The following is a 26,667-nucleotide window of genomic DNA, read 5'->3' as shown; positions in this document are numbered from 1 at the left end:
ATATATATATATATATATAGGGAATGGCAGACACAACTGTAGGTAACAAGATAGTGTCCTCTATATACAGAAATATATATAGGGAATGGCAGACACAACTGCAGGTGACAGGATAGTGTCCTCTATATACAGGAATATATATAGGGAATGGCAGACACAGCTGTAGGTAACAAGATAGTGTCCTCTATATACAGAAATATATATATATAGGGAATGGCAGACACAACTGTAGGTAACAAGATAGTGTCCTCTATATACAGAAATATATATAGGGAATGGCAGACACAGCTGTAGGTAACAAGATAGTGTCCTCTATATACAGGAATATATATAGGGAATGGCAGACACAACTGTAGGTAACAAGATAGTGTCCTCTATATACAGGAATATATATAGGGAATGGCAGACACAGCTGTAGGTAACAAGATAGTGTCCTCTATATACAGAAATATATATAGGTAATGGCAGACACAACTGTAGGTAACAAGATAGTGTCCTCTATATACAGGAATATATATAGGGAATGGCAGACACAACTGTAGGTAACAAGATAGTGTCCTCTATATACAGGAATATATATAGGGAATGGCAGACACAACTGCAGGTGACAGGATAGTGTCCTCTATATACAGGAATATATATAGGGAATGGCAGACACAGCTGTAGGTAACAAGATAGTGTCCTCTATATACAGAAATATATATATATAGGGAATGGCAGACACAACTGTAGGTAACAAGATAGTGTCCTCTATATACAGAAATATATATAGGGAATGGCAGACACAGCTGTAGGTAACAAGATAGTGTCCTCTATATACAGGAATATATATAGGGAATGGCAGACACAACTGCAGGTGACAGGATAGTGTCCTCTATATACAGGAATATATATAGGGAATGGCAGACACAACTGTAGGTAACAAGATAGTGTCCTCTATATACAGGAATATATATAGGGAATGGCAGACACAACTGTAGGTAACAAGATAGTGTCCTCTATATACAGGAATATATATAGGGAATGGCAGACACAGCTGTAGGTAACAAGATAGTGTCCTCTATATACAGAAATATATATAGGTAATGGCAGACACAACTGTAGGTAACAAGATAGTGTCCTCTATATACAGGAATATATATAGGGAATGGCAGACACAACTGTAGGTAACAAGATAGTGTCCTCTATATACAGAAATATATATATATAGGGAATGGCAGACACAACTGTAGGTAACAAGATAGTGTCCTCTATATACAGGAATATATATAGGGAATGGCAGACACAGCTGTAGGTAACAAGATAGTGTCCTCTATATACAGGAATATATATAGGGAATGGCAGACACAACTGTAGGTAACAAGATAGTGTCCTCTATATACAGGAATATATATAGGGAATGGCAGACACAGCTGTAGGTAACAAGATAGTGTCCTCTATATACAGGAATATACACTCACCGGCCACTTTATTAGGTACACCTGTCCAACTTCTTGTTAACACTTAATTTCTAATCAGCCAATCACATGGCGGCAACTCAGTGCATTTAGGCATGTAGACATGGTCAAGACAATCTCCTGCAGTTCAAACCGAGCATCAGTATGGGGAAGAAAGTTGATTTGAGTGCCTTTGAACGTGGCATGGTTGTTGGTGCCAGAAGGGCTGGTCTGAGTATTTCAGAAACTGCTGATCTACTGGGATTTTCACGCACAACCATCTCTAGGGTTTACAGAGAATGGTCCGAAAAAGAAAAAAAATCCAGTGAGCGGCAGTTCTGTGGGCGGAAATGCCTTGTTGATGCCAGAGGTCAGAGGAGAATGGCCAGACTGGTTCGAGCTGATAGAAAGGCAACAGTGACTCAAATCGCCACCCGTTACAACCAAGGTAGGCCTAAGAGCATCTCTGAACGCACAGTGCGTCGAACTTTGAGGCAGATGGGCTACAGCAGCAGAAGACCACACCGGGTACCACTCCTTTCAGCTAAGAACAGGAAACTGAGGCTACAATTTGTACAAGCTCATCGAAATTGGACAGTAGAAGATTGGAAAAACGTTGCTTGGTCTGATGAGTCTCGATTTCTGCTGCGACATTCGGATGGTAGGGTCAGAATTTGGCGTAAACAACATGAAAGCATGGATCCATCCTGCCTTGTATGGAGCATCTTTGGGATGTGCAGCCGACAAATCTGCGGCAACTGTGTGATGCCATCATGTCAATATGGACCAAAATCTCTGAGGAATGCTTCCAGCACCTTGTTGAATCTATGCCACGAAGAATTGAGGCAGTTCTGAAGGCAAAAGGGGGTCCAACCCGTTACTAGCATGGTGTACCTAATAAAGTGGCCGGTGAGTGTATATAGGGAATGGCAGACACAGCTGTAGGTAACAAGATAGTGTCCTCTATATACAGGAATATATATATATATATAGGGAATGGCAGACACAACTGTAGGTAACAAGATAGTGTCCTCTATATACAGGAATATATATATAGGGAATGGCAGACACAACTGTAGGTAACAAGATAGTGTCCTCTATATACAGGAATATATATATATATAGGGAATGGCAGACACAACTGTAGGTAACAAGATAGTGTCCTCTATATACAGAAATATATATAGGGAATGGCAGACACAACTGCAGGTGACAGGATAGTGTCCTCTGTATACAGAAATATATATAGGGAATGGCAGACACAACTGTAGGTAACAAGATAGTGTCCTCTGTATACAGAAATATATATAGGGAATGGCAGACACAACTGTAGGTAACAAGATAGTGTCCTCTATATACAGGAATATATATAGGGAATGGCAGACACAGCTGTAGGTAACAAGATAGTGTCCTCTATATACAGAAATATATATATATATGGAATGGCAGACAACTGTAGGTAACAAGATAGTGTCCTCTATATACAGAAATATATATATATAGGGAATGGCAGACACAGCTGTAGGTAACAAGATAGTGTCCTCTATATACAGAAATATATATAGGGAATGGCAGACACAGCTGTAGGTAACAAGATAATGTCCTCTATATACAGGAATATATATATATATAGGGAATGGCAGACACAACTGTAGGTAACAAGATAGTGTCCTCTATATACAGGAATATATATATATATATATATAGGGAATGGCAGACACAACTGTAGGTAACAAGATAGTGTCCTCTATATACAGAAATATATATAGGGAATGGCAGACACAACTGCAGGTGACAGGATAGTGTCCTCTATATACAGGAATATATATAGGGAATGGCAGACACAGCTGTAGGTAACAAGATAGTGTCCTCTATATACAGAAATATATATATATAGGGAATGGCAGACACAACTGTAGGTAACAAGATAGTGTCCTCTATATACAGGAATATATATAGGGAATGGCAGACACAACTGTAGGTAACAAGATAGTGTCCTCTATATGCAGAAATTATATATATATATAGGGAATGGCAGACACAACTGTAGGTAACAAGATAGTGTCCTCTATATACAGGAATATATATATAGGGAATGGCAGACACAACTGTAGGTAACAAGATAGTGTCCTCTATATACAGGAATATATATAGGGAATGGCAGACACAACTGTAGGTAACAAGATAGTGTCCTCTATATACAGGAATATATATATATATATATAGGCAATGGCAGACACAACTGTAGGTAACAAGATAGTGTCCTCTATATACAGGAATATATATAGGGAATGGCAGACACAACTGTAGGTAACAAGATAGTGTCCTCTATATACAGAAATATATATAGGGAATGGCAGACACAGCTGTAGGTAACAAGATAGTGTCCTCTATATACAGAAATATATATATAGGGAATGGCAGACACAACTGTAGGTAACAAGATAGTGTCCTCTATATACAGAAATATATATATATGGAATGGCAGACACAACTGTAGGTAACAAGATAGTGTCCTCTATATACAGAAATATATATATAGGGAATGGCAGACACAGCTGTAGGTAACAAGATAGTGTCCTCTATATACAGAAATATATATAGGGAATGGCAGACACAACTGTAGGTGACAAGATAGTGTCCTCTATATACAGAAATATATATAGGGAATAGCAGACACAACTGTAGGTAACAAGATAGTGTCCTCTATATACAGAAATATATATAGGGAATGGCAGACACAGCTGTAGGTAACAAGATAGTATCCTCTATATACAGGAATATATATATAGGGAATGGCAGACACAACTGTAGGTAACAAGATAGTGTCCTCTATATACAGGAATATATATATATATATATAGGGAATGGCAGACACAACTGTAGGTAACAAGATAGTGTCCTCTATATACAGGAATATATATATATATATATATATATATATATATATATATATATATATATATAGGGAATGGCAGACACAACTGTAGGTAACAAGATAGTGTCCTCTATATACAGAAATATATATAGGGAATAGCAGACACAACTGTAGGTAACAAGATAGTATCCTCTATATACAGGAATATATGTATAGGGAATGGCAGACACAACTGTAGGTAACAAGATAGTGTCCTCTATATACAGAAATATATATATATGGAATGGCAGACACAACTGTAGGTAACAAGATAGTGTGGAGAAACGGGGTCAGTGGGTGCTCTCGTCCGCTAGCCCGGCTGTCTTTAGCAAGACTGCATGGACCACGGCTCATACCATTGAACGCCCACTCTATCTCCCAGTGGGCAATACACTACACAGACAGCACAGGGTTAAGGTAAAACAGTGTGGCAATACTTTATTGAACCACAGCACACAATAGCAAACAGAACAATCCCCCCATGGCTGGAATTGCTTGGTTACATGGGCGCATATAAAAGATCACTGCGTCTCCCCTCCACGTATTTCCAGTATGACATGATGTCAGAGCTCCCACTGACCCCGTTTCTCCACAATTGGTGGCAGCAGTGGGACACTACTCAGCCTGGCGGAAGCGGGGGAGCGGCAGGGGACTGGCGTTCTCACACACCATCCAGGGCTCCACAACAAGGGAGGTATACAGACAGACCCAGCAGACCATTGATGAGGCATGCACAACAGGTTTTGGATGCCACTATATCCAACCCCACCAAATCGGCCTTTGGAAGAGGACCAGAGTGGCTATATGACCTCAACAAGAAATGGAAACTACAGGAGAGGCTCCAGCTTCAACGGATTGAATAGAATTTAATGCAGGAGCTACGAAATGTGGAGGAAGCCATGCGTGGACCCAATGGATACCAATTGTTGCGGAACCCCTCAGCACCCAGATTGTGTTGTGCAGATATATATGTGTGTATGGTGGGTTCCATGTGGGATGCATGTCCCTGGTGCATCGACCCACGGCCTGGGCAGAGGGGACAAGATGTCACCCTTGTAACCTTCCCCACCTTTGTGATTCCTACAGTGGGTATCGGCAGGCTCCGGCCCCCTGCGGCTATTGTAGTGTGTGTCTGACCTGCCGCTTTTTAATGGGCCTGCCCTCTGTACCTGTGTGGTGTATATTCTGTGTCCTGTGAGTGGAGTGTTGTCGCACTGGAAATACGTGGAGAAGCAGTGAACTTTTATAGCGTCCATGTAACCAAGGAGTTCCTGCCAGGGTCCTTATATTCTGTGTCCTCTGAGCGGAGTGTTGTCGCACTGGAAATATGTGGAGAAGCAGTGATCTTTTATATGCGTCCATGTAACTAAGGAGTTCCAGCCAGCGTCCTTCATTCAGACTCCAGCCAGGGCAGAGTGGGCCTCCTGAGACACGGGGTGGTGCTGTAAGAGGTACTCCAGCACGGTAGACCCCGTTACACCAGTTGTTACTCTTCAATTACGTATGGAGTTTATTTTCGTAAGGAGCATATGGAATATGGAAACTGGATGATCGGAAGCCTATCATGTCTGGTTAATTAAGATGGGGGAGGAATGTGAAGAAACCAGATTGTATCTTAATTTCCCAGACAACCATGTTTTTGCAAAACCAAAAGAACTGGCTTTTTATCTGTATATTGGCTTGTGAATTCAAGTGTTTGTCTGGTGGGTCAAGAAGACAGACTTGCCAACTGATATACTATCTAACATACTGTGCAAGTCTGTAATAGTGACTGTACATTGAGTGTGTTAAGCTTTGTTTATTGATGTGTGCTTATATGCTATTAGTGCTACTTAATCCCATCACCATTGTTTACCTTATCTTGATGTTGGACTGAAAGACCCTGGGAAATTCTAAAAATAGCTTACATGCCTTGGGTATAAGAAGACTCAGAGATCACATCCTGGGAGACTGAAGTAACACAGAGCTACCAGCCAGACATTCTGCAAACCACCCAACAGACAAGAGAAAGGACCGCAGCCAATTCATCATGGCACCATCACGAGGGACACTGATCTATGATTCTATAGGAAACAACCTAGGGGTTTTCGGCTCCGGTTGGAAGGACACAGATCTGATCCAGTGACCATCTCTGAACCATGGATATGTTTGGAGAAAGCCAGGTTTGGGACCCGCTGGTCACCTGGTTCCATGGAGATGGTCAGATAAGCCAGGTGGTGACTCTCGTGTCAACTGGCTTCGGACCTTGTATGGACTCTATGGACAGTTCTTGGTCATCTCCCTATGCTTGTCCGTTACCCCTTCTCTGTGCGCCCATGTGACCAAGCAATTCCAGCCATGGGGGGGGATTGTTCTGTTTGCTATTGTGTGCTGTGGTTCAATAAAGTATTGCCACACTGTTTTACCTTAACCCTGTGTTGTCTGTGTAGTGTATTGCCCACTGGGAGATAGAGCGGGCGTTCAATGGTATGAGCCGTGGTCCATGCAGTCTTGCTAAAGACAGCCGGGCCAGCGGACAAGAGCACCCACTGACCCCGTTTCTCCACAGATAGTATCCTCTATATACAGAAATATATATAGGGAATGGCAGACACAACTAGGTAACAAGATAGTATCCTCTATAGAGATAAAGGCCTTTTTGTGCAATAATTGCTATTAGCAGGGTGAAATAACCAAGGCGGCTGTATACAGAGATGCCGAGCGTAGAGATGTCTTGTAATAAAGGCGCATATGCATACTCAACAACTAAGGCATCAGTATAATCCGAGTATTGCAGCCTCTCAGTATATATTATACTCGTATAATATAGAGGTAAAGAATCAATACAAGTCAACAGTGGATATCCTCATTATAACTTGGTAATTGTGCACTCTATAATAGACATGCTCATAGTGAGGTCAAATTAACAAAAAATGCCAACATAGTAAAGATATAATAGTCATTACCAATGAAGTAAGCAGAAGTCCAGGCGTCCACCACACCCGACGCACGTTTCGCAATGAAATGCTTCGTCCAGGGGTGAACGAACGTCTTTTTTTCTAAGCTAAACAAGCCCAACTTTTCCATCCTCTCATCATATGAGAGGCTTCCATCCCTTGTAATAATCAAGTTGCCGCCTTTGAACTGACTCTAATTTCCGAATGTCCTTTTTTAAATGGGGAGCCCAAACCTGGATCCCATATTCTAGATGTGGCCTCACCAGTGATTTATAAAAGGGTCATAATACGTTGGGATTTCATCTCTCTTTTTATACATCCTAAGGCACGTTCAGGATTTCTTGCAGAAATTTCCTGAGCAAAACCGGACATTTTCTGCAAGAAATCCACATGCGTTTTTTGCGCGTTTTTGAATCTTTTTTTTTTTTTCCGGAGCCTTCCAATGCTTTAGATAGCGGGAAAAACGTGAAAAATCCGCATAATTAATGACCACAAGGTCATTAATAAAGAGGTTAAAAAGAATCTGTCTCAGTACAGATTCCTGCGGTCCCCGCTGCTCCCCGTACAGGTCTATGCGTGTCCCCACTGCTCCCCGTACAGGTCCCCGCTGCGCCCCGTGCAGGTCCCTGCGGGTCCCCACTGCTGACTATATCCCATTTAGAGAACGTACCATTTATGATCACTGTTTACTGTCATTTAACCAATTCTTTACCCATCTGCATATACACTGCTCAAAAAAAAAATAAAGGGAACACTTAAACAACAGAATATAACTCCAAGTAAATCATACTTCTATGAAATCAAACTGTCCACTTAGGAAGCAACACTGTTTGACAATCAATTTCACATTATGTTGTGCAAATGGAATAGACAACAGATGGAAATTATTGGCAATTATCATGACACACTCAATAAAGGAGTGGTTCTGCAGGTGGGGACCACAGACCACATCTCAGTACCAATGCTTCCTGACTGATGTTTTTGTCACTTTTGAATGTTGGTTGTGCTTTCACACTCGTGGTAGCATGAGATGGACTCTACAACCCACAGGGGTTCAGGTAGTGCAGCTCATCCAGGATGGCACATCAATGTGAGCTGTGGCAAGAAGGTTTGCTGTGTCTGTCAACATAGTGTCCAGAGGCTGGAGGCGCTACCAGGAGACAGGCCAGTACACCAGGAGATGTGGAGGGGGCCGTAGGAGGGCAACAACCCAGCAGCAGGACCGCTACCACAACCTTTGTGCAAAGAGGAACAGGAGGAGTACTGCCAGAACCCTGCAAAATGACCTCCAGCAGGCCACAAATGTGCATGTGTCTGCACAATCTGTTACAAACCAACTCCATGAGGATGGTCTGAGTGCCTGACGTCCACAGATGGGGGTTGTGCTCACAGCCCAACACCGTGCAGGATGCTTGGCATTTGCAACAGAACACCAGGATTGGCAAATTCGCCACTGGCGCCCTGTGCTCTTCACAGTTGAAAGCAGGTTTACACTGAGCACATGTGACAGAGTCTGGAGATGCCGTGGAGAGCAATCTGCTGCCTGCAACATCCTTCAGCATGACCGGTTTGGCAGTGGGTCAGGAATGGTGTGGGGTGGCATTTCTTTGGAGGGCTGCACAGCCCTCCATGTGCTCGCCAGAGGTAGCCTGGCTGCCATTAGGTACCGAGATGAGATCCTCAGACCCCTTGTGAGACCATATACTGGTGCGGTTGGCCCTGGGTTCCTCTTAATGCAGGACAATGCCAGACCTCATGTGGCTGGAGTGTGTCAGCAGTTCCTGCAAGATGAAGGCATTGAAGCTATGGACTGGCCCGCCCATTCCCCAGACCTGAATCCGATTGAGCACATCTGGGACATCATGTCTCGCACCATCCACCAACGTTACGTTTCACCGCAGACTGTCCAGGAGTTGGCGGATGCTTTAGTCCAGGTCTGGGAGGAGATCCCTCAGGAGACCGTCCGCTGCCTCGTCAGGAGCATGCCCAGGCGTTGTAGGGAGGTCATATAGGCATGTGGAGGTCACACATACTACTGAGCTTCATTTCCTTGTCTTGAGACATTTCCACTGAAGTTGGATCAGCCTGTAATTTGATTTTCCACTTTGATTTTGAGCATCATTCCAAATCCAGACCTCTATGGGATATTCATTTTGATTTACGTTGATAATTATGTTTTAATGTTCTGAACACATTCCACTATGCAATGAATAAAAATTTGCAACTGTAATATTTTATTCAGAGATATCTAGGATGTGGGATTTTAGTGTTTCCTTTATTTTTTTGAGCAGTGTAGTTTCCCCCAGTCCTTGCCTCAGTAGCTTCAGTATAAGGCTGTTATGTGGCACAGTATTATCACATCAGCTTCATTACCAACATCCAGATTTTCAGTTGCCTCCTCATAGAAACATTCTGAGATATATATAGTTATTTTTATATTTTCCGGATGGAGCTATGTGAGGGCTTGTGGCCTTATTTGTGAGACAAGCTCACATTTATAGTAACAGTTTTGGGTAGATACCAAGTTGCGTTTTTGCTTTTCAACGATGGGGAAAAAAATGCAATACTACCTTTTCTATTTTTTTCTTTTAATGGTTTTGACTGATCAGACTTTAAAGATGAGTCAATATTACCTGTTTTATTTTTAATGGATTTTTTTATATGTAGGAAAGGGGGAAGGGGTGATTACATTTTTTTATGTAAAAGTAATTAAACTTTTTTTTCAGTCCCCTTAGTGAGCTCAAACCTATGTACTGTAATGCAGAATATATTGTAGTAACAATCGCGGCCTATGTGCGCCAGCCATAGACTGGTCTTCTTAGGCGACTTTCACACTAGCGTTGTGTGACTGCCGTCACAATGCGTCGTTTTGGAGAAAAAACGCATCCTGCAAAGTTGCCCGCAAGATGATTTTTTTCTCCATAGACTTTCATTAGCGACGGATTGCCACGCGTCGCATCCGTCGTGTGACAGATGCGTCGTGTTTTGGCGGACCGTCGGCACAAAAAAACGTTCCATGTAACGTTGTTTTGTGAGTCGAGTCTGCCATTTTTGACCGCGCATGCGCAGCCGAAACTCCGCCCCCTCCTCCCCGCAGCTCACAATGGGCAGCGGATGCGTTGTAAAACTGCATCCGCTGACCACGTTGTGCTACATTAACACACTGTCCATCGGTACGTCGGGCCGACGGTTTGCGACGGCCCGTACCAACGGACTAGTGTGAAAGTAGCCTTAGGAGACCCCCAGGTTGTCGTCATAGGCCCCGCTCATGGCACAATTAGAAAGGCCAGAGCGCTGGGCAACCCTTTTAATATAAAATTGCTCTTAAAGATGTCCATATACTTTAAAGGGAACCAATCAGCAAGAAAAAAAACCCAAAACACCTGTATTCATCTGTAAGTAAATGCCGTTCTAAACATATACCGCAGTCTAATGGGAAGAGTGGCTAAAGGGAGAAAATGAGGTTATATTCGCCCTGCAGTTTCTCACTGCCAGTCATTGGGAGCTGTGGGACAGTTTGTGATCTCTATACAGTGAGCACAATGTAATCACGTGCATTGCTTCTTGACTGACGGCCGCTATGTGTCTGCGGGGCAGCATGTGTCTGCGGGGCAGCGTGTGTCTGCAGGGCAGCGCGTGTCTGCGGGGCAGCGCGTGTCTGCGGGGCAGCGCGTGTCTGCGGGGCAGCGCGTGTCTGCGGGGCAGCGCGTGTTTGCGGGGCAGCGCGTGTCTGCGGGGCAGCGCGTGTCTGCGGGGCAGCGCGTGTCTGCGGGGCAGCGTGTGTACAGTGTGTGCTGTGCGGGGCAGCGTGTGTACAATGTGTGCTGTGCGGAGCAGTGTGGAGTGTGCATGATTGCCCACAGCTGCTGCTATGAAATACACGTGTACTAATTGTATATTTAGGGAATTGATGACCAGAAAGGGCAGGGGTAAAGGGGTGGACAATCTTGTTTCAATTTGTATCTGTTAAAATCTAAGGGGTAAGGTTTCTCCTTGTGACACACCAGCTCTGGCTTGTCAAGGTAAGAAGGCTTATTCGCCGTGCAATGGTCGTTTGGGAAATTTAATATGCAAATTTCCTCTTCAGACAAAAAGAGGATTTGAACTCTCTAGCGCCACCTGTTGGAAGTCATGTTGCAAGACTCGTTAAAGGGATGATTGTGACTTGTAGGATCGCTACTTCCAACAGGTGGCGCTATAGAGTTCAAGTCCTCTTTTTCTCTGAAGAGGCAATTTGTATCTGTTAAAATAAATGTTTTCAACCATTTTTAACCTGATTTAAAAAAAGTGAATGAGATCACATTGCGACTACACGACCACTACAGGCAGGGAGCTTTGGTTTTTTTTACAATTTGCTACTACATAATGCTATCTTTTGCTTCTCAGTTGATAAACGGGCAGAGTCTGAGGAGTCTACAGATGATGACATTAAGGAGAAGCGGGCGCTTCCAGATGGCGAAGTGCAGAATGGTGACCAACCTGCAGGTACCAGCCTTATTCTCTCCAGGGTCTCTGCCTTTTATAGTAGTTGTCCTGTTTGTCAGATTACGGTATAATGAACCCGACTGCCGACTCGTGCTGCGCTGACTGCCGGCTGCTGCACTATTGTCACCATGTATGTTTTACTATTAAAACAGATGAGTGGTCCGAGGCAAGTCCCCGGCGACTTCTGCCCACCCAGCACTGGACGGACAGGTGTTGTCCTATGTATGTGTATAGGAAGAGACCTCTCAGATAAGAGCAACAGGGAGAAACAAACGTTTGGCCAACAGTGATCTCATGTGTGGTCATCTTCCATTATAATTGTGATCATGTACATGTAGTGTAGGTGTACTAATATTCTCACCGATTGCAGTCTTCACCCCTGTTCCCGATCTTTTTCCGGATCACATGACTATTCCAACTTGCCGGCCGCACTGCGCCATGGGTGAGAGCTGGAAGTTGCTCTTGCGTTGTAAGCCTGTTCAGCCTCGCTCTGACATTGTAAAGGCGACTTCCATCTCGCACACAAAGAGCAGTGTGATCAGAGTCTGAAGTTAGGTCACGTGACGCAGAAGAGGAGCAGTGCTGGAAACTGGGGAAGATGGCGCTTGGTGAGAATATAATACCCTACACATCATGTGCATTATCACAGGTTTGTTCCATAGAAATTCTAATGGCGGGGCTTCTTTAAAATGCAGCTGTCATTATGATACTTGTCCCCATTGGAGTGAAACGCTGCCTATGAATTTTCGTGGAACAGTGTGGAGATCTGGATGTGTAATAGTTAAAGGGGCCTCATGACCTCTTCAGGTCAGATTCACGCATCCATGTTCATGGATCACGATGTGTGAACCATCCGCCAGAGACAAGGCTGTTATCAATCCCCAAGTCCTGGACTGCGGCTTTAACAGTCAACGTGACTGTACTGTAGTGGATATTCAGTGTCTTGGCTTTTCTTGTACCATTCCACATCTTTGTACTTTATAGTTCTCCGTTCGGTGACCACTTCCAATACACCCAATTAGGGCTTAGTGAGTAACAATAGGGGGTCCGCTATGAGCCGCTGCTTCTCTGAAGGGATGTCAGCATTGATAGAAATCCGCATAAACCCATTGTGATCCATTAGCTGCATGGAGAATGAGTCCTTGTACGACTGAGGCTCCCGGGACCAGTGTGGCCAGCTTCTCTCTGGGGAATCTGCCATCCAAACATTGGGAAGCATTAATCATCCCAGTCTGCAGTAATGAGATGTCAATGTGGGTAATAAAGCCTCACTATTGAAGCTTTGCCAGTGCTGCCAGCGGGTGACGTCAGTAGGGTCTCCAGATTGGCTGTAACATATCACATTAGTTGGCAGTAAATAGAGAAGCTCCATGGATTCACTACCAGCAGATGCACGGGGCCTTTCATAAAAACCGGTGGAAAAGTAAAATCATGGGCTTCCCCGCGGCAATCAATGCGGTCAGTGCAAGCCAGAAATTGGCTGCAAGTCTGACCTCACCGTGTATCTGTGAATGTCCACCAGAGTTTCAGCAATAATGGTCGTGCTGTCCGGCCGTCAGTCTTTTCCCTAGATACCTGGAGCCAAGTACTCTGCATTCCTAAGTGGAAGTGCGGTCAGCGCCCGGATCAGTTACAGCAAGAGTAAGCAGTGTATGCTCACAAGACTGATGCCATTTCTGAAGCGGACCCTCTTCACTGCCACGGATCTGTACATGGATCAACTCCATTGTCAATTAGTGGGATTCTTCTCTTATGCTCCTGTTTGAAATCTGAAGGAAATTTCCACTAATATCATGGGTGAATTTTTTTTTTCTATAGTGAAACCAAAACTCTGGAAAATTTCTATTAACATGCTAGGGGTGCAGATGAGGAGTTAAATGGAATGTGTTGTTAGAAAACTAGCTTTTGGTTAAATTTAATGTGTTTATCAATGTTCTGCATTATATATATTAAAGGGAACTTGTAATAGTTTTTTTGTACCATGTAATCTGAGAAGAACATAATTTAAGGAGCAGAGACCCTGATTCCAGCAATGTGGTCACTTGCTAGCTTGTTTTGCTGTTTCAGTACAATCAGTGTTTTATCAGCAGGAGATTATCGCTACAGGACAAGCTGCCTCCTAGTCCAACCACGAATTTAGCACTAATTGGCAACTTCCCAAGCACACTGTGGTGACAAAGCTGCCAATCAGTGATGTGGGCGGGGTTATATAGGGCTTAACATTCCGAGCTCTGCTAGATCTGCAGCAGAGAAAACTGTGATTCGGTCACAACTGCTGTACTCAGTAAACTAAGTCATGCGTAGCTTAGATCAGGGTCTCTGCCCCTACATCATGCAGCGGATTGCATATTAAAAATCTGCTGACATATTTCATTTAAAGGGAACCTGTCACATCATTTGTCGATACTAAACTGCCCCCAGTGTCTTATTAGTGATGCGATATGAATCACGAGCATGGTGTTCTCAAGCAAAACATCTCAGTATTTATGTAAAAAAAATGCTTTTTATCATTAGACCTTGTCTTTCAGCCATATTGGTGGCGCTTTCAATAGTTCCGCTCACGGTCTTGATAATAATCATGCCCAAGCCCAACGCAGTCTGATTGGCTGGACTGCCCTGACATCATGGCAATCACCGACTAATTCCCGAACCTGTGCACTGACAACCAGCTCCCCGGATGTGCGCACTGAATCTGGATGTATGTCCCCAGCTTCACTTTCTAGCTCCGCATGCTTCAGAGTCACCGAGTCAGTGGCTACGTGACATGTATATTGTGAGCGCGCCATTTACGCCAGGAATATAGTGGAGCGAATGGTAACAGGACTCACTTCCGGGTTCTATCCAGATTACTTTTCAGAAGTTTTAACTACATTTAAAATAAATGTTTAATATAAAAACCCGATTTAAACAGATAATTTTCTTTTAAGTATTGCATCCACACCTAAATCTGCATCCATAATGCGTGTATGTCCTGTAAGAACCTCTTGGCTTAAAGGGAATCTGTCAGCAGGATTTTGCTGCCTCATCTGAGAGCAGTGTAATGTAGACAAAGAGATCCAAGCGAAGTATCACTTAGATTACTGCGTGCAGCCTTTCTGAGCCAGAGATTAGATTTAGTAATGCAGCAGAGCTGGGAAAGCTGCCCTTGCCCACACCAGGCTCTGTGTACATGGTCTATAGACAGTGAGCTGCCTATCACAGGAGGGGTGGAGTCAGACCCAGGACGCACAGGCTCCCGTAGTCCAAGCAATGATAAGCTCCTGGTGCACAATCATTGCAAGCAATGAGCTTGATAAGAGAAGCAAATCTGTGTTTTAACCTCTACAGCATGCTGTCTTCATATTACATAGCAAAAACCTGCTGACAGATTCCGTTATAAGATATAGTCTGAAACGACTCTGTTGTTCTCACAATGCTTTATCATCATCAGTATTACAAGAGTGTACAATAAGGGGTTGCGAATAGTGCTCCCACTCTTAAAGGAAAAAACAATTCTTATATATGGTTTATTATGTTTGCACACCGTGAGGTCTCTGAGTCTAGTGCTTTCTGCATAGTGAGATAGTTGCATGTACATATCTGAACTGCTCCTTAGCGCCCCTCCATGCATGCCTGGGGCGATGACAGCTGATTCCACCAGAGTGTTTCTCAGCAGAGGACATCAGTTGAGTAGCCAGGACTTGGATAACAGATTTAAGCCACATTCACACGTTCGGTATTTGGTGAGGTTTTTACCTCCGTGTTCATAAGCCAAAACCAGGAGTGGGTGATAAATACAGAAGCGGTGACGTGTTTATATTATACTTTTCCTCTGATTGCTCCACTCCTGGTTTTGGATCACAGATACTGATGTAAAATACTGACCAAATACTGACTATGTGACCGCAGCATTAGAGTCTGATATCTTTCAGAATACAAACTACATAATTACTAAATAGAATTAAAATGAATTTTACTCTGTAGCCAAACTATTAAAATGTTGGTCTTAATATCGGGATGAAGGTACGCGCACACGACTTCACATCCAGGCGGATTCTGCTTGACATCCACCTGAAAAGTAGTTTTTAAAAAAGATGCTAAAAAGAACTAACATAAGCCCTGCAATGTCAGGACCTGTTCCCGTTCACATGTTCATTCTTTTTGAGCTGCTTTTAACTGCATCTGTCTTTGAAAGTTGTGAAGCGGCTAAAAGAAGTGGCCTGACCATTCTTCGAATAAAAAAGTCACCGGCGGGAAAGATGCTGCAAAAAAACGATCACCGAAAAAAGATACAGCCTTACCAACACCCGGTCATATTACCAATGCACTTATCAGGATGCAGACCCCCATGATAAAGGTGGGGGCAACACCAGACCCTAAAAAACAGCCCAGAAGACAATTCGAGGGGGGGGGGAGCACTGCCATCATCTTAAGTGTCTAAAAGATGTGAGCGCCATACACGTATCGGATCATTCTGACATAGATATTCAAAGTAAGCACACCAGCCTCACCGGGTCTAAGATCTGGTTAATAATGGCTGCAGTTTGTATTGGGAATTTGGTTACAGATCCACTTTAAGTATTATAAGAATATTCTGCAATTTTTTTCATTTTTATTTTTTTCCCCCAAAAGACTCGGAAACGCCGGTGAACTTGGAAACAATTATCCTGGATCCTGAAGCAGAGGTAATGAAGAATGTGCTTTATTATTCAGTGGAGGTTCATTAAAGGGAACTTGTCAGCATGATTTATTACTAAAAAGTAAAGGTATAGCCAAAATGGCGCTATTACACTGATTACTGATTACATTGATACTTTTGTTGAAGGAATCAGATCAGTGTTTTTTTTTGCTTTTTTTAAACCTGGTTTTATGTTTTTTTCTGACGTCTTCTGTGCATTGGGGCAGGCCTGGGGGGCCGGGGCTTCTACTAAGGCAGCTCCACCTGTCTCATGTGTTTCTACAGGTCACTGACTAGTCAGTGACGGCCCGCCATTGTTGCAGTGTGAGATTCCGCCTCTGGTTTTCAATAAAATGGCACAGAAGTCGATGCATTTGCATATCCGAGCAGAGTTGCCACAATGGGAAAATGGGATATGGGTGTGTAGCACTGCAAAATGTCAGTGACGTTGTGGATATTTTTTTATAGTAGTATGAGAAAATGTCATACTGATAAGTCTGAAAACCAAATGCACCACCCAAATCGTACATGTGTGGACTGCATAAAGGGTGCAATAGTATAATATTTAAAAAAGTCAAAGACCCACTAGTATCTGCATATCAAATCTAGCAAAATAAGGTACAGGTAAGTCAAGCCGTGGGTCCCTGGTCCCACTCTTTACAGAGAAAAACTTAAAGCACCACTCCAGCATTTCTTTTTTTTTTTTTTTTTTTTTTTTAATTTCAGTGCTGGTGAAATGCCACTAACATATGTTCACTGCCCCGCCATCCTGGGCAATCCTCGGCGCCGCTTCAGTCTCACACCACCATCTTGTGACCAGAAGTCACGGTCACAAGCTCTGAGTGTAAGTCTATGAGGTCTCATTCCGGCCTCATTGTGGCTCTCATGGACTTACATTAAGAAGTGAGTACCAGTCCACCCAGCAAACAATGGAGCGATCCTCAGGTTACAACTAGCAGAACAGGACCGGAGCGGCGCCGAGACCAGAAGATGGTGACTGGTGAGTATAATATTAGCTGCAGAGAACATACATTAGCGGCACCACTCCGGTGGTGAAATGAAAAAAATCTCCATAGTGGTGCTTTACGTCTGATGATATTTCGTGCTGTATGAAGAATGACAGGTCCTATATACTAATTTGTAATGTCCCAGGACTTAAGACACTACTAGTTTGCGAGGCGGTGTACCCCACAGGTGATTATTTTATGGTGACCTGTATTGTCAATGCTGATCTTATGGAGATCATCATTGCTCCAGTTCAGATCTTCAGTGTAAAGTGCGGGGATAGTGGTGTCTAGAATACACGACATAAAGCCTGCACATGTCTCGTTCTTCCTTCTCTGCCTGCTTTCTTATCCATCCACAATGTGAGGCTCCTCTGTTATATTTCACTTTATACTATAAATTTACTGCAGGAAGTTGACTTGAACCATATGCGAATTGGAGCCATTCAGGGATTTGAGGTGCTCAAGAAAGTTCAGGTAGGTGAATTTTACTACATTTCCAGCTTCTCGTCCTGCCTTGTGCATGCTGGTGATTCTTCCAGCCTTGTGCATGCTGGTGATATTTCATTTGCCTGGCATCACTTTGCTTGCAGTATGAAACCTGTCTTGTATTATCATGTCATTTATACTGGATACTTCTGTCCATTGCCTCTTTACCCGTATTTTGCCCTGAATTGCCTCCTTACCTGCCTGTCCCTTATGTCCATCACTATTTCTCCGCTAACTTACCCTCTCTCATTGAATCTGCCCCTGTAGACCCTGTGCCTGCGTCAAAATCTCATAAAGGTGATTGAGAACTTGGAGCAGTTGGTGACATTGAATGAATTGGACCTGTATGACAATCAGATTCGTATTATCCAGAACCTGGAGAACCTGAGTCAACTCCAGTGAGTCTCTCTTCAGACAGGGTGGCTCTTGTCCTTGTCATATGTTCATTTACAGACGATCCTCCTCCACTAGGAATGCATTGATGTCTCACATATGTATGCACATTTGGCATGACGGCATGTGTTCAGGCACCTGAAAAAAGACGGTTGATTTTTAGGATCACTGCAGCATCTCCAGTTGCAATCAAAATTTATTATCGAAATATACAGACTTTCTGCTGTTAGCAATAAACCTATGAAACAAGCTATTTATATAGCTGAGCTACTAAATTAAGTACCGTATATACTCGAGTATAAGCCTACCCGAGTATAAGCAGAGACCCCTAATTTTGCCACAGAAAACAGGGAAAACTTATTAATTCGAGTATAAGCCTAGGGTCGGAAATGCAGCAGCTACTGGTAAATTTTAAAAATAAAAATGGATACCAATAAAAGTAAGATTAATTGAGACATCAGTAGGTTAAGGGTGTGTGCACATGTTGCGGATTTCCTGCGGATCCGCAGCGTTTTTTACCGTGCAGAAACGCTGCAGATCTGCAAGTGATTTACAGTACAATGTAAATCAATGAGAAAAAAAAAATGCTGTGCTGATGGTGCGGAAAATTCCGTGTGGACACGCTGCAGATTAAAAGAAGTAGCATGTCACTTCTTTTTTGCAGATCTGCAGCGTTTTTGTACCCATTCCATTATAGAAATCCGCAGGGGTAAAAAACGCAAGAAATCCGCACAAAAAACGCGACAAATCCGCACCTGCTTTTTCTGCCAAGAGATGCAGAATCCTCACAAAAAATTCCTTAGGCTAATCCGCAACGTGGGCACATACCCTGTGTTTTTGGAAATCCATATTGAATCAAAAGCCCTATATAATTTCCATACAGTTCATGATGGGCCCCATAAGATGCTCCATACAAAATGCGCCCCATATAATGCTCCATAAAGTTCATGAAGGGCCCCATAAGATGCTCCATATTAAAATATGCCCCATTAATGCTGCATAAAAGATTAATGGTGACCCCATAAGATTCTCCATAGAATATTATACCCCATATAATGCTGAACAAAGGTTGATGGCCCCATAAGATGCTCCATAGTTTATGCCCCATATAATGCTGCACAAAGGTTGATGGCCCCATACGATGCTCCATAGATTATGCCCCATACAATCCTGCACAAAAGCTGATGGCCCCATAAGATGATCCATAGAATATTATGCCCTATGTAATGCTGCACAAAGGTTGATGGCCCCATAAGATGCTCCATAGATTATGCCCCATATAATGCTGCACAAAGGTTGATGGCCCCTAAGATGCTCCATAGATTATGCCCCATATGCTGCTGCTGCGAATAAATAAAAAAAATGACATGCTCACCTCTCGTCGCTCAGGCCTCCAGCACTTGCGATATTCACCTGTCCCCGTTCCACCGCCGTGCGCCGCTATGTGTTCCAGCTCTCTGCAGTGACTGTTCAGGCAGAGGGCGCGCACAAAACATGTCATCACACCCTCTGACCTGAACGTCACAGCCAGAGGATAAGGAAGACTGAGCCCGGCGGTGGAACGGGGACAGGTGAATATCACATGGCTCACCCTCCCCCGTCATACTCACCCTATCCTGTTCCCTGCTTCTCTGACGAGATGGTCTCTGGTGCCGGCAGCTTGTTCCTGTGTTCAGCGGTCACGTGGTACCGCTCATTAAAGTAATGAATATGCTCTCCACCCCTTTGGAGTCACGTCCATATTCATTGCTTTAATGAACGGTACCAGGTGATCGCTAAACACAGGAACAAGCTGCCAGCGCCAGAGACAATGTGAGAAGCAGGGACGTGCAGAGACGCGCCGGGAGCAGGTGAGTATGATGTGACAGCCGCTGCTCCCCCGCCGACCCCTGGGACAATGACTCACGTATAAGCCGAGATGGCCACTTTTAGCATAAAAAATGGGCTGAAAATCTTGGCTTATACTCGAGTATATGCGGTAGTTTATCTATATTTAACACAAAATGCCACTTTGCATTCTCGGTGGACGTGTAGGTGCATGTACACACTGGCCACTAAACAGCCAAAACCTGCGGTAAATAAATCGCGATGGTGCATGAAAATAACTCGGGTTATCATATTTTGATCAAAAAAGCATAAAAGCCATCCCAACATGTCAAGGTGACCATACTTGGGGTGATCCTAACTGTTAGTATTAAAACCGTTTCATATGTCAAATGATGTGAATAAGGGCTGAGTAGGACAGACCCCAAGTAATGGACACCCAGCCATGGGGAGCTATACATGTGTACTGTCCAGCTCAAAGAAAAGGGAGGCCATATTCTTATTTTCACAGAGTGCAAAAACTTAGAGCTGAACAGGACTATAATTTGGTATGCATGCAACGTGTAGGAGCATGTTCACACTGGCCGCTAAGCAGACAAAACCTAGGATAAAATCAAAATGAGCAAATACTCTGCAGTAAATTGCACCTTCATGTGATGGGATGGCTTTTACTTTTTTTTTTTAAATCAAAATTAAGTACCCTGTGTTACTTTCATGCACTATTGCTATTTGTTTCTCCATCGCCACATTGGGGGACACAGGGCCGTGGGTGTATGCTGCTGTTACTAGGAGGCTGACACTAAGTAAATACAAAAAAGAGTTAGCTCCTCCCCTGCAGTATACACCGCCCACTGGCACCGGATAATACCAGTTCTTGCTTAGTGTCCATAGGGGGTACACTGCGTCTGTTTTTTTTTCCAGACGTTTTACTTTTATTTTTTCACTTTGCGCAAGAGGATGAAGGGGGCGACGGACCCTTTTAAGGGGTCCGATCTCCCACGAAACACCAACAGGCAAGCACGGCGAGTTTACTCCCCGTACCCTTTCCTGCGACGTGGGATGCTCGGCCGTGGACATGCCCTGTGAAATCCTAGGGGAGCGAACCCTTAGGATACACATAGGTCATCTTCCCAAAGTACTGTCCGGCCGCCCTCCCTCTGCTTCACCACTAAAAGAATAGCGGTGCTGCAAGGAACTTCCCAGTCCCTCTCCAGCCTCTCATCAAGAGGACGCTGGATTGAGGTGGACTGCATCGCCCCTCATACCTCGCCTGAAGAGGATCCCAAGCGGTGAGTCTTTTGGGGTTAGGGGGGGGGGGCTCCTGAGCTCACCGCGGGCTCTGCCGCATCTTGCGGCTGGGCACCGCTAATTTAGTCCCCGGCTTCTGATTCTGCTAGGCCGAGGTCCGCCCACAGCGCGCGAGGCCCCGCCCACCGCTTCAGCGCTTCTCACACACTGCGAGAAGCGCCCTCCAAGCTCTCGGCGGCCATCTTGCCACAACAGGGGGACACGTCTCCATCACCGGCCTCAGTGATCTGGACACAGGACCTGGGTACATGCGCTGCGCGCTGACACAGCTCCCATCCTTCTGCAGGTGCCGCTTAGTGCTCCGCTTTTTTTCTAGGCAGCACAGTGCTCCGCTTTACTAGCTGCACAGCCTGCACGGAGATTAACAGACAGCATGTCTCTGCCTAAACACAAAAAGTCTGCAAAAACGCATAGTGTTTTTTACTACTTGCACCTCCTGTCAGGCTGCGCTACCGAGTGGGCATACTGCCCCGCTCTGTAATGCTTGTGACCTTAAAAGCGCTCAGGAGCCCCCCGCCGCAAACGAGCCCGCGGTGACCTGTCCCCCTGAGTGTGCTTTGTCACTTTCGCAGTCTATGGCTTCTTTGACTAAAGGTACCGTCACTCAGCGACGCTGCAGCGATATAGACAACGAGCCGATCGCTGGAGCGTCGCTGTTTTGGTCGCTGTAGAGACGTCAAACACAGCAGCTCCACAACGATTCAGGAGCGATCCTGTGACGTAACGGCGACTCACTTATCGTTCTCGCTGGTTGTTAGCTCCATGTAAAACATTGCTGACATTGTTGCTTTTGATGTCAAACATGACGATACACGCCGACCTGACGACGAAATAAAGTTCTGGACTTCTAGCTCCGACCAGCGATATCACAGCGGGATCCAGATCGCTGTTGCGTGTCAAACACAACGAGATCGCTATCCAGGACGCTGCAACGTCATGGATCGTTGTTGTTCTCGTTGCAAAGTTGCTGAGTGTGACGGTACCTTAAGGCTATTGAGTCCCTCCAGGATCCAACCAGGAGCAGGACCACTAATCCACCTATTAAGGAGGGTTCCCCTACGGCTGCGGAATCTTCAGCCTGCAGGGGCCGCTCTCATTCTAAGCACAAGCGGCCATCTAGGAAGCGCGTCCGTAGCTCGTCCCCAGGCTCTCTGGTGCCTTGGCGTCTGGTAGCTCCGCTTCCCGCTCTCGCTCCCCAGGCACCTCTTCCGACCAGGACTCTGATCCTGAGTCCGATGGTCCTCTAGATCTCGAGTCGCCAGGTTATCAGAGCACTATAGATAGTCTCATTGAGGCCGTCAACCAGTCCCTTCAGGTCAACGAGGAACCGGTGACCTCCAGTACGGATACTTCGGTGTCCTTCAAAAGGAGTAAATGTACTCACAGGGTGTTTGCCAATCACCTGGAGTTCCAGGCCAAAGTCCAGCGAAATAGAGAGCGTCCAGACAAACGTTTTCAAGGCCAGAGATCTCTTGAGTCCAAATATCCCTTTTCTCCTGATCTCCGTAAACAATGGACAGTATCCCCTCCCGTGGATCCTCCTGTCTCATGTTTGTCCTCTAAAACTATCCTTTCCGTGACGGACGGATCTTCTATCAAAGATCCCACAGACCTCCTAGTTGACAGCCTCGCCCGTTCAGTCTTTGGGGCTTCAGGCTCGGCACTCTTCCCCTCCTTCGCTGCTACCTGGGTAGCCAAAGCCGTGGCCTTTTGGGCAGACTCTCTGCATAAGACCTTAAAGAACAGCAACCTTTCTCCTGACATAGCGGAGCTTGCAAATCAGATCTCCTTGGCTGGCGATTACTTAGTAAACGCTTCCCTGGACGCGGCTAACTGCTCTGCACTTACGGCCGCTAACGCTGTGGCGATTAGGAGAGCGCTATGCCTGAGGAACTGGCGAGCGGACTCCGTATCTAAAAAGTCGCTCACGTCTCTGCCATATCTCAGTGGCTGTCTTTTTGGTGAAAAACTGGACAAGCTGATTTCCGACGCTAGGGGGGGTAAAAGTACTTCCCTTCCCCAGCAGAGATTCGGACAACCGTTTCCGACGACAGCCACAGGCCCGGTTTCGGCCCTTTCGTGGAGCCTACTCATGGCATTCCTCGGCCAGTTTCCCTGGTTCGGGGCGCTGTGCCGCCAGAGACAAAAGCCCTCAGGCTTCATACAGGTCCAACCATTCCTGGAGGGGGCCGCTCTACACAATCTAGGGGGGGGTCCAGACCCCAATCATCTTCTTCCAAATGACTCGCAATCCCGTCCGGACGACACCAGCCAAATTGGCGGACGCCTTCTCTCATTCCGTCATGCCTGGCTCGCCGTTGTTCACGATGAGTGGGTCAGGGATCTGGTGTCCTCCGGTTACAAAATCAATTTTTCCTCCACCCCTCCAAACTGGTTCTTCGCTTCCCGCCCTCCCAAAGCGGGACAGCTCGCCCGAGCCTTTTCCCAGGCCATCCAGTCGCTCCGACAAGACGGAGTGATTGTCCCTGTCCCAGAGGATGAAAGATTCCGCAGTTTTTATTCAAATCTGTTTATGGTCCCCAAAAAGGATAGAACAGTAAGGCCCATCCTGGACCTAAAGCTCTTGAACGGATTTGTCAAAGTCCGTCATTTCAGGATGGAATCCCTCCATTCAGTCATTGCCGCGAATTCTTAGCATCCATCGGCATCCGGGATGCATACCTCCACATCCCAATCTTCCCGCCTCATCAAAGGTTTCTCCGCTTCGGGGAACACTTTCAGTTCACGGCCTTGCCTTTCGGCCTCGCCACCGCCCCCAGAGTTTTCACAAAGGGTCATGGTGGCTGTCATGGCCATTCTGCATTCTCGGGGCTTAGTCGTTCTTCCTTATCTAGATGACTTACTGGTCAAAGGCCCATCCTTCCGAGCCTGCGAGGAGTGCGTCCGCATTTCCTTGGATACTCTTTCTCGGCTGGGCTGGTTGATCAATTTAAAGAAGTCCTCCTTCTCCCAGCTCAAAGGATTTCCTTCCTTGGGCATGACCCTGGACACATCCCTAGGGTTGGTGCTCCTTCCTCGGGACAAGGCCCTGGCCCTTCAACAGGGGGTCCGGAAGCTTCTTCGGCCGTGCCCCTGCTCCATCCGTTTCGGTATGAGGATTCTCGGGAAAATGTTGGCCGCAATGGAAGCGATTCCTTTTGCGCAACTACAACTCCGCCCCCTCCAGCACGCTCTTCTGGATGCATGAGACGGGAGTCCGTTTTCCCTCGACCAACTGTGTCCCCTCTCCCCTCGGGTCAGACAGACACTCCAATGGTGGATGCTCCAATCCTCTCTTCTCCAAGGGAGGTCCTTCCTCCCGGTCCATTGGCTGGTAGTCACCACCGACGCCAGCCTCCTAGGCTGGGGAGCGGTCTTTCGCCATCACACTGCGCAGGGAACCTGGACTCGTCTCGAGTCTCGTCTTCCAATCAACATCCTGGAGATACGGGCGATCCGGCTGTCCCTAAAGCAGTTCCATCATCTCCTCGCTGGTCGCCCCATCCGTATCCAGTCGGACAATGCCACAGCTGTGGCTTATATAAATCATCAGGGGGGCACCCGCAGCAGAGCTGCAATGCATGAGGTAGAACACATCCTTCGCTGGGCCGAACACAACCACTCGGTCATATCGGCCGTTCATATTCCCGGAGTGGAAAACTGGACTTGGAAGATCTTCTTTGATTGGTGCAGAAGCAGAGGTCGCCCTCTGATGGTCTTCAACATCCCTACCATCCTGGATTTCCTCCAATCCGGTCTGGACTTGGGGCTTTCGCCGAGTTCCCTTAAAGGGCAGGTCTCGGCTTTGTCAGTCCTTTTTCAATGCAAAATCGCTTCCAAACCTCAGGTCAGAACGTTCTTTCATGGAGTCTCTCACATGGTGCCTCCCTACAAGGCACCCCTAGAGGCTTGGGACCTTAATCTGGTCCTAGGTGTCCTGCAGGAATCTCCCTTCGAGCCGTTGCAGGACATCTCTCTACCTCTCCTTTCATGGAAAGTGGACTTTCTCGTCGCTATTACCTCAATCAGACGAGTCTGAGTTGGCTGCTCTTTCCTGCCGTTCCTTACGTTCCACCAAGACAAGGTGGTCCTCAGACCGTCCCCTACTTTCCTCCCAAAGGTGTTGTCTTCCTTACACCTCAATGAGGATCTCGTACTTCTGTCCCTTTGCCCTGCTCCGAAGGCTCTTCACTCCTTGGATCTTGTTAGAGCTCTCAGGAAGTACGTGTCCAGGACGGCATCTTTTCGGCATACGGATGCTTTGTTCGTGCTCCCGGCTGGACACCGGAAGGGACTGGCCGCTTCTAAGTCGACAATCGCCAGATGGATTCGGTCAACTATTCAAGAGGATTACTGCATCAGAGGCAAGCCTTTCCCTGCGGGCCTCAGGGCACACTCCACTCGGTCGGTGGGTGCTTCCTGGGCCTTTCGGAATCAAGCGTCTGCAGAGCAGGTTTGCTAAGCTGCGACCTGGTCTAACGTGCACACCTTTTCAAAGCATTACAATGTCCATACTCGGGCATCTTCAGATGCAAGCCTGGGTAGGCTTATTCTGCAGGCAGCGGTAGCGCACCTGTAGTCAACAGGTGCCATAAGTTTACACTGTTGGGTTATTTCCCATCCAGGGACTGCTTTTGGACGTCCCACGGTCCTATGTCCCCCAATGTGGCGATGGAGAAAAATGGATTTTTGTGTACTCAACGTAAAATCCTTTTCTCCTTGCCACTCATTGGGGGACACAGCACCCACCCTTGTTTGGCTTGTTGCCTATAATAAGTGTTCTAGTCTCTGATATGTTGTTTCTACGGTTAAGAGTTTTTTGTTAATCTCCTACTGCTTTGCTACGAACTGGTATTATCCGGTGTCAGTGGGCGGTGTATACTGCAGAGGAGGAGCTAACTCTTTTTGTATTTACTTAGTGTCAGCCTCCTAGTAACAGTAGCATACACCCATGGTCCTGTGTCCCCCAATGAGTGGCTCGGAGAAAAGGATTTTACGGTGAGTACACAAAAATCCCTATTTTCTTAACATGGAAATGAGCTTTTAAGATCTATAGGCCGGACTTGGACCTCCCCAAGAATCTGCCTCCATAGCTTATTTTAAATTAAAGGGGACGCTACCAGTGTGAGACATGTAATGACTGACAGTCTGCTCTCCTGATCTACATGTCTCACACTTGTAACACCACTTTTATTTACAATAAGTCCTGGAGGCAGAT

At 45.7% G+C, this 26,667-nt stretch overlaps 1 protein-coding gene across 1 annotated transcript in view; it reads left to right on the top strand.

Annotated features, from left to right (window-relative positions):
- Positions 1–26,667, top strand: part of PPP1R7 (protein phosphatase 1 regulatory subunit 7) — a 67,339-nt gene that overhangs the window by 18,591 nt on the left and 22,081 nt on the right. The window contains exons 2-5 of the mRNA XM_077291013.1: positions 11,676–11,774; positions 16,386–16,438; positions 17,847–17,912; positions 18,192–18,322. Coding sequence (XP_077147128.1) covers positions 11,676–11,774; positions 16,386–16,438; positions 17,847–17,912; positions 18,192–18,322 — 349 coding nt within the window. The remainder of the gene's footprint in view (positions 1–11,675; positions 11,775–16,385; positions 16,439–17,846; positions 17,913–18,191; positions 18,323–26,667) is intronic.

The sequence above is a fragment of the Ranitomeya variabilis genome, chromosome 2 (assembly GCF_051348905.1).
Source record: "Ranitomeya variabilis isolate aRanVar5 chromosome 2, aRanVar5.hap1, whole genome shotgun sequence".
Lineage (NCBI taxonomy): Eukaryota > Metazoa > Chordata > Amphibia > Anura > Dendrobatidae > Ranitomeya > Ranitomeya variabilis.
The sequence above is the reverse complement of the archived record's forward strand: the minus strand, read 5'-3'. Positions and strand labels throughout refer to the sequence as shown.